Genomic DNA, 17,904 nt, shown 5'->3' with positions numbered 1-17,904 from the left:
GATGTAACCTTAAGAAAACGACTCAGAGAAGCTGGACTGCACGCTCGGAAACCTGCGAAAAAACCATTACTTACGAAGAAAATTATGAAAAACCGATTAGAGTGGTCGAAATCGGATTGGCGACAAGTCATATTTTCTGATGAGTCGAAATTTAACCTCTTCAGCTCAAATGGTTTTCCGTATGTTCGAAGAAAAGTTGGAGAAAGATTCGACCAAAAATGTACCCTGAGACAGTGAAGCATGCCCCAAGCCACATGGTTTGGGGATGTTTTTCTTATTATGGAATTGGTCGAATACAGTTTGTGCAAGGTTCCATTAATGGAATAGCATATAAAAAAATTCTAGAAAAAAGTTTTATCCCATCAATGGAAAACCATCTTTCAAATTCTGATGATGTCATATTCCAAGATGACTCTGCCCCTTGTCATCGAGCTAAATTAGTGAGTATTAATTTTATTTAATGAATAAAATTAATACTCACTAATGAATGAATGTAATTAATAATATTTCGATCAAAAAACTGAAATATTTTTGTTACTTTTTATTAGGTTCGGGTTTATTTGTAGGAATTTGGTGTAAAGACATTAACATGGCCTGGGAATAGTCCCGATTTAAACCCAATTGAAAATTTATGGATGGCTATTAAATATAGGATTAGTAAAACAAATGTGTCTAGCCATCAATCATTAAAAGAGATCATTGAAAAAGTATGGTATGAAGACTTCCCCATCGACATTTTAAGAAACTTAATAGATTCTATGCCTAACCGTATAAAAGCCGTCATAAAATTAAAAGGAGCCGCAACATAATATTAATTAAGTTTTTATAATTTGTAAATAATACCATGTGACTAATAAAATTAAAATTTTACGCTCAACTGTGTTTTTTCATTCAAAATTTCATTCAACTGTGGAGACTGCGTTTGGTCATAAAAACCGGCTCGGACTAAAATTCTCCCTACCTTTTTTGTTGTTGTTTCTTTTCTTAACAATTGTCGTTAAAATAAAGCACTGTGATATAATCTACCATTTTAATAACTTTGGGTGTTTATTTTATTTAAGTTCACTGAAATTTCACGCAAAATCACATTTTTCTATGGTGTTCCGGTTTCCGAAACCGTGACTGTACATAGGTGAGAAAAAAGAAAAATTTAAAAATTAAAAATAAAAAATATCAATAACAATAATTATAATAATAAATACAATAAAATAGTATCAATGATAGTGGTAAGATAATAATATTAATAATAATAAAAATAATAACCTAGATTATAGTTATAACCACAATAAACTAATAATAATAATTATATTCAAATTAAGCAACTAAGTAATAAATGAAGTAAGATAATTAGAAAAAACACAAAAATAAAAAATAATAAAATCATGAATAAAGTGTGTGTGTGTGTGTGTGTGTCTATTGTCACCCGTCGCTCAGCCCGACGTCACATGACGCGCAACACCCTCCCCCCCCTCTTCCCCGCTACTACGCTTCTTACGGCGAGCGTTATCTCAGATAGACAGACACACAAACAGGATAGCGATATTATATATATGATTTTTTGTAAGCCATTTGCAGGTTATTTCTATTTAGGGCATTGCATATTATATCGGTTTCATTTGCGCATCTCCGACAAAAGTACGAGTAAAAACATGCTACTGAAGCAGTGTTTGGTAAATACTCGTCCTGGAAGTTTTGGGTCACCTTCGGACCTACCCAAAAGCCCTTCGTCTTGCATACATAGGTGTGTCCTGTCGTCACGAAGGCAAAAGCGAAGGTGAGCATTTTGTGTGAGGAGGAGGGGGAAGTGGTAGAGGGGTGGGGTCACGTTGCGATTTATCAGCATTGTTTTCAGGGCTGGCATACCGGCGTGCCAGTAGCATGGAGAATGTGGCAGGACCCGGTCCAGATGTCCAGCCCTGATAAGGTGGGGCGGCGCGGGTGGCGATCGCCCGGATTCGAACCGAATACCTCCGGTTGTTTATGCAGGTGATGTCGCCACACAACCACCGCAAACTTCGACCGCAAACAATCGCAACAATGTGCGAATACCATTCGTTCGCGCTGTTTAAACGTTCGATACACTCTCCGGCTTGCGATTCCCCACTGGACTCCACTCGGGAATTCCACGTCCACGAATTAAGCGGGCCGCATACTTCGGTCTGGTGGTTGCCTATTTTGGATTCTCCCGTTGGCCGAATATTATGTAACACGTGGGGTAGAACGTTGTCCAAAATGTACAATAGTATTAGTGTAACTCAAATTTGCATGTATGTATGCAGTGGTGTAGTGCTAAATAAAAAAGAACAAGGTCGGTGTTTAGTTTTTATGACCCCCCTCCCCCCGCTTTTTTCCTTACTAAAAAATAAAGTTGTATCCTAATATTGGTAGTTTTAATATTTATAAAAAGAAATCAAATAATTATTAGCAAATATTCTTACTTGTTGAAATTATGATGTATTTTTTTTTCGGTCTCCGTGACGGGCCGGAATGTGAAATGCCGGAAAACGCAAATATCGGAAGGCAAAGATCGAAAATCGAAAGATCTTAAGTCGAAAGATAAAAAAAATGGTGCATGGTAAACGGTACATACTCACTTAATTTGCGCGAGCAGGATACAACAGGAACAAGGGGAACAGGCTTTTCCTCCCGTATTAATGTGCGCGCGCAGAATATCGGAAGGCAAAGATCGAAAATCGGAAGATCTTAAGTCGAAAGATCAAAAAAAATGGTGCATGGTAAACGGTACATACTCACGTACATACTCACTTAATTTGCGCGAGCAGGATACAACAGGAACAAGAGGAACAGGCTTTTCCTCCCGTATTAATGTGCGCGCGCAGAATACGGGAGGAAAAGCCTGTTCCTCTTGTTACTGTTGTATCCTGCTTGCGCAAATTAAGTGAGTATGTACCGTTTACCATGCACCATTTTTTTTTTGATCTTTCGACTTAAAATCTTCCAATTTTCGATCTTTGCCTTCCGATATTTGCGTTTTCCGGCATTTCACATTCCGGCCCGTGAGGTAGACCCATTTTTTTATATTTTATAAAAACTTCCAGGATGCACCCTCTTCAACATCTTTGATTTTGCAAAACCCGTGTTTGTTTGTCAACAGCAATATTTCCCTTTAGCAATGCTAAAACCATGTACTATGTATACATACATATGTCAAAAAACTATCAAATTTTAACATGTGAATTTAAAGATTATTCATTTAAGCTGAGTTCCCTCATTTTATCTATCCTCGAGTGCGTATGGTCAATAGTTTAAAGAATGTTTTCTTTCGAAGTTTTGGGGTGGTTTTAGATAAAAAATCCAATAAAGTTGATTAAACGTCTTTTAAGTTTTGGATGTGCTCAGATTACTATTCGATTATGGTCATCGAATGTTAGAACGAGAGTCTGCTCACAATATTTGGAATACAAAATTTTATATGAAATTTTAGTCAAAATATTTTTAATTGTACTAGAAAAACAATGTTTATATCAATCAAAGTGCCAGGGTGGCGACCTGGCTCAAAAAGAAGTACCAGGTTGACGACCTGGCCCGACTACACCACTGTATGTATGTATGTACATGTGTACTCGGACCAACTCAAATAGTATGTCTGTAATACTATAAGGGCGAAATCACACAGCGCGGTATGTGGGACGTTTTTTTTTTGGATAGTCTTAAACATATATAAAAAATGTGGCATACCTGGTCAAATTGTATGGTTTTATTTATCCTTCCTTGACAGTGATCGTTAAGAAATATAGGAGAACTTGTCGACGTACCACATACCGCATACCACGCTGTGTGATTTCGCCCTAATAGTAATATATGTCCTTTTGTACTAGCCTCTATACTAGAGAACTATGGACCAGATACAAACGGGAGACGATGAGGAAGATAAAGTTACAATATAACAACTGCTAACGTTCTCTCTTCAGGCTACCTAAGGGCTGCAGCGCGTCGCAAATGTTTGTGGATGGGCATGTGCCTCACTTTGAGGCCATTCTCAGGATGAGAACTGCCTCTCTACGTCTTCGTATATTTTTATCGCCTAATTGTCTTCTTGTTGCTCCATCTTCACATTTGCATTCTTCAATGTATGTACATTTGCATTCTTCAATGTATGTATGTACATTTGCATTCTTCAATGTATGACCGCCTTAAATATACATTAAATTGATTAATCAATTAATTATTCTTATTATTATTATTATTTATATATTTATTTATGTTTTTTTTTATTATTTTTCAATAATATTGTATTTATTATCTATATTATCAATAATTATGATTTATATGGGCGTTGGGGATTACACTATTCTCCTATCGTCTGGAATAAAAGTTATTATTATTATTATTATTATTAAATAGTGTCTGTTTCTGCACATTCGGTCGACATCCTAGGATCCACTTCTTTTAGTTATGTAGATGCGCCATGTAATACTAATTTAAACCCCCCCCCCCTCCTCCACACACACATACAAACTAAGATAAGTCAAATGAAATTGCATAAACCTTGTAAGATGTCTCGATTTGTATCAGCATGAAAACTTTTTTCGATTGGAAAAAATAATGGTCTTAGTTTATCAAATCATTTCAAGGATTGTTTCGTTGCGTTTTACACGTGTTTAATAATAATAACAACAAATAAAAATAAGTTTAGCAACAAATAAAAAGAGTGGGCGCCGATAGTCTGGCCAAGCATTGCCAAGTATAATCTTATACATATGTACGTAGAGTTGAAATCAGTATAAACAATTCTGGTTTTATTATCAAAAGTCAGTTGTTTTTTTCTGCGGTTTTACAATATCATTGAAATTGTCTTGAAAAAAATAAATTTTGCAGTTTTTAATCAATTCTCATTAATCACTAACTTTAAATTCTGGTTAATTACGTACGTATTCCTTTTGAGTGCAAAAAATGCATGGCGGATTTGAGTAGTTTGTCGAATTCCATTATCGATGATCGTATTTTTAATTCCAAAACGTATTTCATTTGTGAGAAGACGATTATTTTAATATCGGATGAGTGGTTATTTTTATGCGGTTTTCATATAATATTGTTTTTCAATATTATTGTAAATATAATTTTGTAAAAACATGTTTTTCTGTGGTATAATAACACATCCTTGTAAACAATCTAGCATCAACCCTGTAACTCTATGTTCGTTTTAAAAAAATCTCTTTTTTACTGCAAAAGACGTGAATGAATATCGCACTTATAATTCAATCATTTGAAATTTCATAAATCAATATTTTTGGTTATTTAAAAAATATAATACGTTACGTTTTATGCTGTGTACATTTTTATTATCGTGATTGTATTTTTCCTAATAAAATGAGTCTTAAAACAACCACATTTTCCATATGACCCTTGATAACTAATTTTTAAACATAAAATAATGTCATCTTTCTCCCAAAATATCTTAAAACATTTAATTTCCAACTATTAAACTATTAAATTAAAAGTTCGTATTACTTTCACAATTTTATCTAAATTAAAGATCAAAATGTTTCCTATACAAAGGGCCAAGTATTGTAATTAAAGCTAAGATGTACCTAGTGAATGTGTATATTTAATTTTAAGTGAAAAGAATTCGAAATTAAGTCCCACTAGTGAATACTATCTAAACTTAAGTTCTCTTATATATTCCCCGTATGTTGGTAATATGTAGTATCGCTTTAGGGTCACCTGTCATGGCAATATGGCATTTATGAAAAAAAAAATTAATTTTAAATTGTTGGTCTCAGTAAATAAATGGGTTGAGATATCCTTATCTATCGTGATATAAAAGCTATAAAAAACCGCAGAATGACAGTGCTCCAGATCATTCGCTGCTATTCTGTCCAATTGGTAAGTCTGACTTTATTATGCTTGGCACTTGTATTTCTACCGTATTTATAATGTGTAATTTTCAATTTTTTTTCAGAATAAATCTAAGAGAAAATCAGAAACAAGATGTTTGTAGTGAAGGCAAAGTCCGATTTTGCTGCAAAACGGGTGGAACATTTGTATGATGCCATGAAAGAAAATAAAAAATGCGACTCCATTTTTACTGTTCGAGGCCAGAGGTATCTTCATTCGAATCCAAAAATAATTCAATACAAATTTTTTTGTCAGTCTAATCGTTATTTTTCATAATTGCAGATTCTACGTGCACTTGATTGTGTTATCGGCGTGCAGCGAATTCTTTGAGAGAAACAAAGATAAATTGAGTGAGGTTTTTTCCCCTTTTGACTTCGACGTTATCGACGGAATCCTGAAGTATTGTTACACTGGAGAAATAAGTCCGAATTAATTATCTAAAATATTCAATTCAAAATGCTTGTTTTGGTCATTAAATTTAATAATCTGAATTATAATTTTAGGTATAGACGACAATCACTACGAAAAGTTAATCGAGCTAGCCAATCGACTCGAAGTAAAAATTCCACCGCGATATGAAACGGTCGATCTTTCTAATTGCCTGGAAGTTTTGAGATTAACGAATGATTCCGAATTGAAGACGAGAGCAATGGATTTGACCCAGGAAAATTTCAATACAGTGAGTGTTGATTATATAAAAAAGCTTTTAAAAAATGTGTCGCTTAAATATTTTTCAATTCCAATTTTGTTTTAGCTGCACAAAACACAAGATTTTCTCAAACTGCCAGCCTCCACCGTGATCAAAATCTTGAAATCGAATTATTTGAACGTGCTTTCAGAAGAAGACGTATTCAATGCTGTGAAATTGTGGGTAATATATGATGATGCGAACCGTAAAAATAAATTTGCACAGGTGATGAAATCCGTGAGGTTATCCTTGCTCTCGATAGAGGTATTTGAGAATAATTGAATGTTACAGATTTTTTTGTTTAAAATTCATTCGAATAAAGTGTAATGTTTTCAGTTTTTTATCGATGAAGTAATAACGTTCTGTCATTCGTGTGCTGAGTGTATGACTTCTCTTAGACAAGAATTTAAAGACAAGATTGACAAATCTACCATGCAAAGAGAGACCCCTCGTAGAAAAAAAGAAAAAAAAATGGCATTGGTTGGGGGGTCTAATTTAGATGTGAGTTTTATATCACAGGTAAAATATTTTGATTGGATTGTAAATTAATTATTTTATCGCATAACGTGTTTACAGACGGCAAATACCATCGATATTTATGACGAACTAAATAAAAGTTGGACTCTATTCAAAAACATTGGAATTAATAAGTATCATTTTGCGTCTGTCGTCTTGGGAGATTGGATCGTTATCATCGGCGGAAAGAATTCTTCAAATGAATTAGTGACTTCAGTAACGTTTTCCCGTGTTATGGAGTACTTGTTTAGAGAAATTGGAATATAACAAATTGTTTTCAGGTGGAATACATTGATTTGAAAAGCGGCCAGAAACATCCATTGAAGCCTTTAAATCAAGCTCGTTATATTTTCTCAGCAGTGACACTTCGTCGTAATTCATCCGCTGATGTCTACGCCATTGGTGGTTCTGGACCTACAAATTCTGTAGAAAGGTGATTAAATTGCAATCATTTCATGAGATCGATTGACATAAAAGTTAACGCTTATTGATTTCGATTAGGTGGAACAGCAAGACCGGGAATTGGGAGATCATCTCTCCATTATTGGTGGCTGTTAGTTTTCATAGTGCTTCTGTCATCGATGGCAAAATATTTGTAACAGGCGGTCTTACACGTAAAAATGGAAAAAGTATATCAACGAATAAGGTGCAGATGTATTCAGTAGAGACCAATTCTTGGACTTTCCGCGCTCAGATGATTCAGGAAAGAGAAAGACATTCGGTGAATATCAAAATTAATTGTATTAACAACTATCGCAAATAATATAAAACTTTCCAAATAAAATTAACTTAATTTTGATTTCACCATTTTTAGAGCGTCGCATTCAAAGGAAAGCTTTTCGTCGCTGGTGGCTGTAAATTGCTGATAAGTGATACATATTTAGTCACTAGTGGCAATATTTGGCAAACTTCTACTAATTTGACTGAATTAGACAGTGTCGAGTATTACGATCCGAATGCAAATCTGTGGACAGCATTCACCAAACTACCGAAACCTGTAGAAACGATCAGTCTCTGCTGTTTCCAAAATAAAATACTTAGCATGGGTGAGTTTTTTCATGTCAATTAATTTGAATTTATATGCTTAATTATGCGTAGAATTAACTTATTGTTGTGATTTTCAGGTGGAAATTCGAGTCGTGATGTTTGGGAATACGATGAGACAAGCAAATCTTGGAAAGCCTCAAAAACTCTTAGCAGAGAGAGACGTTATGCGATTGCACATGTCATTCCATATGATTCGATTATTTGATAGACTGCAGTTTTTTTAGTATTAGATATTTGAAAATAAATGATTTATAAAATAATCAATAAATGTATTTAAAACAAACTTTTTTGTATCTAAATGTTTGAATAAATACATATGCAACAACTTCTCAAAATATATTTTATTTTTTTGTGAATATTTTATGTTTATTTATCGATTTATTAATTAGCCATCAAGCTATTCTTACATAAATAAATAATATTATCCATATCAATTGATCAATAAGAAAGTGGCCAAAGTATAATAAATATTAAATCATATGTAATTATAATTACACAAAAATGTATTCAATTCAGGAATTTTTACATGTCATTTCTTATAATGTTTCTTGTTAAATAATACGATTTTGAATTTATAAAATTAATTCAAAATTGACGGTATCAATATTTTTCAATAATTAAAAATAAAGTAAAGCACATATTCATCTGTAATTTAACAAATATTGAATATTTCTGAAGATTTAAGCTCATAAAAATTAAACCAGTGGCTCTCAAATATTTTTCACACGTTGCATCAGAAAAAATGCATGTCAAATCCTTCGTCTTGGAGAAAAAATTTGACCGTAACTATAAGATGGAGATTATTGACTTCAATTTTAAACAAAAGGGTTTTTGACCCGAGTCGTGTGAAAAAAATCGTGTGGTCACAACATTTTTGACTTTTGTAAGGGGAAAAAATTCCACTTCCGGTTTATTAAGTTTTATGATTTTTATCCCATTGATGCAAGAATAATACTTGAATTTTCTCGTGAATATGCATAGTTTTAAAGGGTCAAAAATGATAGTGAAAGAACCGGTTAACGGGCGTTCACAAAATATTATATATCACTTTTTATTAATCTTAAACTTTGAGATATGAAATTTCAGACCAATACATTGAAAGGGTTCTGAGAAAAACATAAAAAACCTCGATTTTCTAGAGAACTTCCGGTTGAGGTAAAAATATTTTCAAAAAATTTGAGTTTTTATTGTTACTACGTACATAGATGAATTAAAACTCTATATATAATCTATCAATAGAAGCCGATTTTTTTCCTGTTTTGCGAATTTCGAAATAAAAGCACGATTTTGTATGAAAATCAATATTTGAGGCCAAAATTTTACTCAAAATTTCTAATTTAAAAAAGTAACTGAGTGCATCACGGCTTAGAAAAAAAGTGCCGAAATGTCACTCTGGCCTGCTTCGGCCCCACTACACCAAAAATATGCAAAAAAGGGTTCGGTGATTATTGGTCACAAAGCGCTCGCCCAAAAGTCACTAAAATCTCTATAACGGAGCATCTGAACGGCAGCCGAAAAGTTCATCATACTAACGATAACTATCATACTAACAAATCGAATGCCAAATATTCCGTATTCGCGGTATTCATGACAAAAATTGTCTTTTGGGCGATCGTGATGTGACTAATAATCTAATTACCGCAAAAGAGATAGCTATTAAATAAAATAAATTTAAAAAAAAACAGCAAGCATTTTTCGTTACTACTTCCGTAACGGTCTTATACATTTGTAACTACATCCATAATCTCTTGACTTTTATTCTTACAATAAAAAAATGTAAATGCATAAGGGCAAGCTTGCACTGCTTGTAGTTTTAGATATGCATAGTAAGTGTACAATTCGATAGATGTCGCTAGTTGCCAATAAATTGTGCAATACTTAGCGTTAAACTCCTGTATATATATTCGCCAACAGTCAGCTAAAGTTACTCTGGTTTCCCTTCAATACGAATAAATCTTTCGCCTTTTACTAAAGATTTCCGTGGAGGGGAGCACTCAAATGAGTCTATAGACAATTTTTTGCTTTCCCGCTCTTGAGCGGGAACATTTTCATACACATGTCAGTCTTGATCTTGATAATCCAAAATACGCATTTGAATTTTACAAAAGTCAATGGGCAGTTTATAAAGTATACACATTGTATTATTCTGCTGTTGTTGTTCACTGTCTCTGCTTGTACGACAGGTGAACAACAACAGCATCCTTAAATATATACGTTTCACGAGCACGTGAGGATATCATAACCGCCCACGTCTGATTTGTGCTCATTGTTGAAACGATAAGAGAAGGAATCGAGTACCTGTTCAAATTATTCTTGAGTGCATACGTTCAATATTAAAGGTTAACCAACGGTGATATCGTAATCGATTTGTGGCGGGGCTTTAAAGTGCACTTATAATATAATATTGAGATATTTTTTAATGTAAATTGGAATAAAAAAAATTCGGGTGTGACCAACCCATGACTTTATCTATGTATTTGAGGAATATAAGAAGGTTACAAAACAAAATTCGATATTGAACTAATAACTATGATAGCGATACAAATTGAGCGCAAATATATGCAAATACTTGCACAAGACAAAATTTCTACTTCCGGTTGGCGGATTTTGTTCAAATTTTTTTAATTATTTAAAATCAGTATAATTATTATACACATTTAATATCAAGAGGATAAAAGTAATTTAAAAGGTCAAAATAAAATAATGAAATATTGTTTTTAAAAAAAATACTACTTCCGGTTTACGAATTCTGACCAAAACGTTACCAAATCTAAGTTAGTACATAAAGAATATAAGTATAAATTTTCAGCTTAATACGTTCAGGGGTGTGGTCAGGATCCAGGCGACAACATTTTTGACCTTCCTTCCGGATACTTCCGGAAGGGAAAAAATCCCACTTCCGGTTTATTAAATTTAGTGATTTTTTTTTTATTTTAATCACATTGATACAAGAATTATACTTGAATTTTTTCGTGAAGACCACACATGTTAAAGGGGTCGAAAAAAATAGTGGAAGACAAATCGAACAAGAGTAAACTGCCACTTCCGGTCGACGGACGCTTACCAAATTTTATACATAACTTGGTATTGAGCTTAAACTGATCGATATGAAATTTCAGTTCGATAAATCAAAAGGCTTTTGAGAAAAACATAAAAAACCTCGATTCTCTAGAGTAAAAGTACTACTTCCGGTTCAGATAAAAATATTTAAAAAATATAAAATTATAAAAAATTTTATTTCTAGTACATGTAAAAAAAAAATCAGTTAATAGTTTGGGAGAAAATCGAATTCAAAAACTTAAAAAAAGAGGACACCTATAAGGGAAGGTACCATTTCCGGTCAACTTAAAAATTTGAAAAAAATTCACGTAGTGTCTATAAGAATTTCATTAACCGATACTAAGTTTCGGTTCGATAGGACTAACGGTGTTGAAAAAATCCCCAAAGTACACAGACACACACACAAACACACACACAGACACACACACACATTTTTTCTAGATCATTAAAACGTGATCAGTAATCGATTCTGAGTTCGAATCAGTCAAAATCTCGAGTTCGAATTTTCGCATGATCACAAAACTTCATCTATTGTTACTACGTACATAGATAAAGTAAAAAAAAACTAGATTAGGGATTCTATTTACTGTCACTTCAAGTATGTATTTATGTGATTCGGCGTAAACGTCTAAACGGGTTTCTGAGATCGGAGTGAAAGACGCAGCAGTAGTACTATGTAGAGTTGGTTTATTGCTCTTTATACGTCGACCAGCCAACTCCGAATAAAGCACGAATCAAAACCGCTGAATATTTATATCCATCGGGTACTTTCCGTACTGAGAGATCATTGGTCGATGTGTAGCGAGACCTTATTGGCTGTTATATACAGCGCGTTTATACGCCGAGGCATTTTTGGCGCGAACGCGAAATCAGTTGATCGCGCTAGTAAACCAGTGGTTGACAAATCACTCAATCTATATGTTATAGTATTATATGTAAACTTTATTTTATATACTATCCTAATTATGAAAGTAGTTTCATTGCATTTTGTATTTTACCTTTTATATCAATGATCAAATTTCTTCATGTTGATAAGAATTTCTAATGTTGGGGGTAATAAAAGCTCAATAAACATCACAAACAAAAAAATATGCATTTCGGATGTAAAGGGCTTCAAAATTTCATATGAGGAACTTTGATACAGAGCCCTGATTCCAAAAACCGTTATGTTTTACACCGAATTTGTATATAATATACAATTATACAAAATACGATGCCACTAAATAGCATAGCGGACAAACACCGATTTTTATATCAGAACTACATAGCGTTGCTCGAGCCCACACAAGTTGGGGGAAAAGCAATAGTCTTACTTAATAAAACTTGCATCCAAATATAAGAAAAATCTTCAAAGAACCTATTCCTTCAAAATAGTCTTAAGTTTTAGCATTATTTATATGAATGTATGTAGTCGGATAGTATACCAAATTTGATTGTTTGAAGTATAAAACTATGCGTTGTGAATAAACACAATAAATCGATGTTGTATAGGATCTTTGAGCCCTTCCAAAGTATAAAACTGTAGCTTTTCGTGGCGGACGAACGCACTCGTTCTTAAATCCAGGGCTTTTAGACCTTTCCAAACAAAACTAGGGTCTAAAATGGGAATCGTGGACATATGTATGTACTACATACATACAATAATTATTAATATATTGTATAGATTCATCCCGCCCAACAGATTATTTTTCAACTGCAATTATTTGGAAGCGTACCCAATCCAAGATACCACATACATAATTCTATGAGTAATATATGTACATAGGTAACTGTGACATTTAGGCTTTGCCAGTGCCAAAATACATATACATATGTAAGAAGTTAGACTGAGATAAGTCCTGACATGGAATTGCAACAGTCTATCATTTCTCATTACGATTGAATGGCCGGGTTTTGTTTCAAACGAGATGAGATCAGAAGACGAATGGCACACGGCGAACTCTCCTGTCAACGAGCGCGGATGAACGTTTCGATAGCGCTAGAGTTGACAAATGATCTCAAAACGACAAGGAGATAATACATACTTCGGTCCTCGGAGCAAGAGCTCTGGCTCGGCGGACACGGTCCTTGGAGCAATTTAAATCTTCTGGGTCGTGATGTGCCATTCAACTGCCATATACATAGCTTGCGCACTTGAAATACGATATTCCAATTACGAGCCCGCGTAATATATAATGCATAAAGGCCGGACAAATTGAGTCGAAGTCCCTCGTGTGAAAGTGGAGGGCCTTTGTTGGTGAGCCACTCGATGATGGATGGCTTGACGATGTTGTAGCGAACGGTTTTGGCCGCACAATTGTCTGGTGGGGAAGACGTGCCGCCATCGCATGGATGAAGAAGGTGAGCGAACATAAATCATGATGCACACAATAAGCCATTATGCTCTGGCTGGCTGCGAGCTCTTCTTGGCTGCCGGCGGTCAAACCAGCTCCACTTAACCGATTATCGTCAGGGATGCTCAAATGCAAGCAAATAAAGGTCAGCCGGATGTGCATAATATAGTAGCAATCATATTACGAGTGGATTATAGTCGTATAACTTTTGGCATCTGACATCATAAGCTGCCGTCGTTGATTATGATGAAGAGTAGGCCAGCAGATTCTCATATCCTACAATTTTGTTTAAAAACTCAACCTCCAACAAACTACACTAAACTAGATAAATTGTAGAAAGAATTAAGAAATGTTTTGGAAGTTGAACAACTTTATACATTCAGTTGCTTTTCTTTAACTATTTGTAATATAACAACCTTATACAAGTCCTATTCTAATGTCAAAAGATGTTCAACATTTAATCTTTTTATATAAGCATAGGACTATGTAAACATTCTCCCTTCAATAATGGAACCTACAGGCTACAGATGATGTGATTCGTCTAACAATTTGTTCTAGAACTTATTGAAACGATTTATTGCCCACCCGTGACAAGCTAATAAGTAGTGAGTGGACCGGAAGCATGCCGTTCATTGTTAATTGTTCGCGGTGCTTTGTTAAAGGTTCGCCGAACCTTTTTTTTAGATAGACCCAAAACGCCCTGATTCCTGGAAAAAGCACGCTCCCTATCCGCCCTTTAGTAATAAGCAGAGATTGGCGGACAAGTTTCTTTTGCCTACAAAAAATGGTTCACTATTGTCAATTACTATTGTCCTACAAAGCAAGAGAGCAAAAAAATAGTTGATAAAAAAAATCCTTCAAGGACTCATGTTGGTACGTGCTACAAGAGAATCAGAAAAAAATGTAAGATCTAATTTACATAGATATACATATGTATGTAAATATAAGCAAGCATAATAATATAACCAGCAGTACGGACTAGTAGTTAGCATATAATGCTTCCGAACAAAGTCATGGGTTAGATTCCCACTGTTTGCTGCCGGCCAGACCTTGGTTTGTGACCCCATGTCGATTGTTTTCTATCAGAGTTTGTCAATTTATCTTATTTTCATTGAAACGGTTCCTACAAATTGGCATCACTGTCCTATTACCTCTCTCGCAAAAATTCGAGTTATTCGGCATCTCGATTTTTACGGGTTTGTATAAATGCTGCAAATTTGTCTATATATGTCTCTGTGGATGTTGATCGTATTTGCCTTATACATAAAATGCTTCTGTACAATGTTTGACCATATATGTCGTGTTTAATGTAAAAATATGTAATGATAATGTATTTATGATTAATTTTTCTAGATCTGTATAATACAGTCATCGCATTGAAGCAACCCGTAAGACGAATATGCATGATTGATGAAATAAAAAATGAAAATAAATTAAATTAAATAAAATAAATAAGCAATTTATAGAAATTGTACTTAGACAGTTTTGGCCGTTAAATTTGAAACATAAATAGCATTTCATTACATTAACGGAATCGTCTCGATTCACGTATGTATATAGATATAAAAATTAAATCAAATGACTTGACTCGCACTAAAAATGATGATGAATAAATAGCTCCCGTTTGATAGATGAAAATTAATTGCCACCACTCGTAACCGGTATGATCAATCAATATGCGCTCTACCTTGTTGCATACGAAGTGCAGCTACCGGATCTCCAATTCCATTACACGTCAACTTTATAATTTACGACATGAATATTTCGCTCTCGGTGCTCGGCGACTGAACGATGACTCTTCAAAAATTGCAACGTTTCGAAAGTTGGCTTCGCTTTCATCTTCCATTCGACACAGACGAACCTACGTTCAACGATCATCCGGATAATAGGATTGATTTATTACACATCATCATTAAATTATGTGTGTGTGTGTGTGTGTTATTTTTATTCACCACTTTGCTAATTTTGGACGTCCCCTCCCCCCATCTCCACCTGGTGGCAGCGCCGTCGTCGATGGGTATTTGATTGATTAAACAGATGATTGATCTACATTTCATATCGTCAATCATGATTCTCGGAACGTGTAATATCACCTTTTAGGACAACAACGCTTTGCACCGAATCTCCCTCTTCCTCTTCCCCTCTCGGGTAAAGTCATCAATCATTGGCGTCGTGCTTCAGTGGTATTACTTATCGACACCCGGGAAAAAATGTTTTTCGACCCTACTACGGATACTTGATTTCGACCCATCAAAAACTGACACTCGAAGACTTGTTCAAATATTCTAACTATTTTTAATGTCTACACATAGAAGGATCGCCATTGAAGAAAAGTGTAATGTAGCAAATCCGGACCAATTTAATGTGGAGAATTCCGAGTTGGTACTAGTGGTCTTACCCGGTTTCGATCGGTATTTGTAATGGTAACGAATGGTTTTTTTTACATGCCTCTTCTATGTTTGCCTTCGCTCGTTCGTCTGACAACATTTGGTTTTGAAACTTTTCCATTTTGCGCGGTTTGGTCAACAATATATACATATATCTCATACATCTTCAAACATTCCTTTATACTTCTTTACGCTGATGATTTAAAAATTTACAAACCTATATACACCATAGACGATTGTCATAAGATACAAGAAGATCTAGATAGATTCTCTATATATTGTTTAAATAATGATCTTTTTATTAATCTAGAAAAATGCTCTATTTTAAATTTCACTAGAAATAAGTCAATTATTACTAATCAATATCAATTAAATCATTCAATCCTTAACACGTCATCTTCTATTAAGGATCTTGGTGTAATACTCAATAATAAACTAGATTTCTCTGAACATATTTCTTTTATTACCAACAAAGCATTTAAATCTCTTGGATTCCTACTCCGCTCAACAAAACCCTTTAATGATCCTTATGTACTAAAATTACTTTATTTTTCCTTCGTAAGGTCTCACCTTGAATTTGCCTCAATTATCTGGTCACCTTTTTATTTATCCCATATTAATTGTATTGAGAAAGTTCAACTTAAATTTATTAAATCCTTACGCTACCTTTTTCCTACCTATACCCATTCTACTGCTTCCGACATTTTAAAAATCCTTTCTTTTAACAATCTTTCTGTCAGGCGACGACATTCTGATGCTATATTCTTCTTTAAGCTCATAAATGGTTTTCTTGATTGTTCTGATTTACTGAATAAGGTTAATTTCAGAATCCCAGTTCGATACTCTAGACGCGTTGCACTCTTTTCACTTGATCCTTTCAATACTAATTCCCAAAAATATTTTTATCTGCAGCGCGTTTATCGTATGTTTAACGGAGAGCTGAATGAGGTTGATCTGTTTGGTATTTCCCTACATCAATTCAGGTCTAACATCAAGAGAATCTTGACCGATTGATTCATTTTTTCTCCTATTCTATTTTTTCAATATTTCCATTATTTTTATACTTTAGTTTAGTTATGTAATGTGCTATTTAATCATATTATAGCTTTCATTCTTTTCCTTTTCATTTGTTTATTTTGTATTTACCTTTTTCATTTGTTTTTTATATTTGTAAATTTCAATTTCTTCTTATATTCTATCTTATAACCTTTTCCAAATATTTTAATACTATAGTTTAATTATGCAATGTACTACATATTTTGTCATGCCTTTATTCTTTACTTTTTAATTTGTTTTCCTTATATTTATCTTTTTCATTTTTGTAAAAATCTATTATTGGACTCGGATGTTACATATATTATTTATTTACTTTTTGTTTTTTTTTATACCTATCTCTGTACATCCTGTCTGTTGATTTTTCAATTAATAAAAATAAAATAAAATAAAATAAAATATATTCAAATCAAATCCGCCAGTATGATGGTGAAAAATAATCGAAATAGACAAGTTTAAAAAACATGCTACAATTTTGACGTCTAATGGTAAGTTGCTGTATTTATCTGCCTTTCCGCCACCCTCTCGCTTCGTCAGATTTTAATTGTTTAAACGCCTATAACATTTTCTTTTTCGCACTATATCTTATAAAATTTGCATTAATGGTTCTCATTATCTCTCATATATATTTTTAATTCACTCATAGGTTATATAATGAATGTTAAAATGTTTATATTATAATGGCGATTCGATATGCTTGTTATGGCCATATGTCCTAGGTTCAACTGTTAGTGTGACGTTTGTGACTGGACATCTCGCTGTACGTTTTTTGTTTTCAACTCGTTGACATGAGAAGTTTTTGGTTAAAGTATGCACATTAACCGGGATGCATCGAAAAGCCTAGACTAACGTCTGTTTGGTTGCATTGCCTAAGGGCTGGGCCGCACCGTGCAACTTTGTCGGCCGACTAGTTGCGCGACACGAAAAAATGTATGGAAATGTGTGCGACAAACAAGTTGAC

General features: G+C 33.9%; 1 protein-coding gene and 1 non-coding gene across 3 annotated transcripts; both read left to right on the top strand.

Annotated features, from left to right (window-relative positions):
* The first annotated feature begins 5,810 nt into the window (after positions 1-5,810).
* Positions 5,811-8,441, top strand: LOC143918129 (kelch-like protein 7). Of its 2 annotated transcripts, none has more exons than XM_077439844.1 (11): positions 5,811-5,847; positions 5,924-6,065; positions 6,142-6,281; positions 6,363-6,538; positions 6,614-6,811; positions 6,884-7,048; positions 7,124-7,279; positions 7,345-7,496; positions 7,565-7,784; positions 7,878-8,109; positions 8,188-8,438. In XM_077439844.1, exons 2-11 carry the CDS (start codon positions 5,953-5,955, stop codon positions 8,313-8,315), a joined length of 1,680 nt encoding a protein of 559 aa, XP_077295970.1. In that variant the 5' UTR covers positions 5,811-5,847; positions 5,924-5,952; the 3' UTR covers positions 8,316-8,438. The 2 variants fall into 2 exon arrangements, with proteins under 2 accessions (XP_077295970.1, XP_077295971.1); XM_077439845.1 differs by having other exon boundaries at positions 5,819-5,847; positions 5,946-6,065; positions 8,188-8,441.
* Positions 8,442-10,034: 1,593 nt separating this feature from the next.
* LOC143918487 (U5 spliceosomal RNA) lies at positions 10,035-10,153 on the top strand. The gene has a single exon (XR_013261131.1). It is a non-coding gene; the product is annotated as a U5 spliceosomal RNA (small nuclear RNA).
* Positions 10,154-17,904: the final 7,751 nt, after the last annotated feature.

Source organism: Arctopsyche grandis, chromosome 10 (assembly GCF_051622035.1).
Source record: "Arctopsyche grandis isolate Sample6627 chromosome 10, ASM5162203v2, whole genome shotgun sequence".
In the NCBI taxonomy this organism is placed as follows: Eukaryota; Metazoa; Arthropoda; class Insecta; order Trichoptera; family Hydropsychidae; genus Arctopsyche; species Arctopsyche grandis.
Note: the sequence above shows the minus strand (reverse complement) of the source record. Positions and strands in the feature narration are given on the sequence as shown.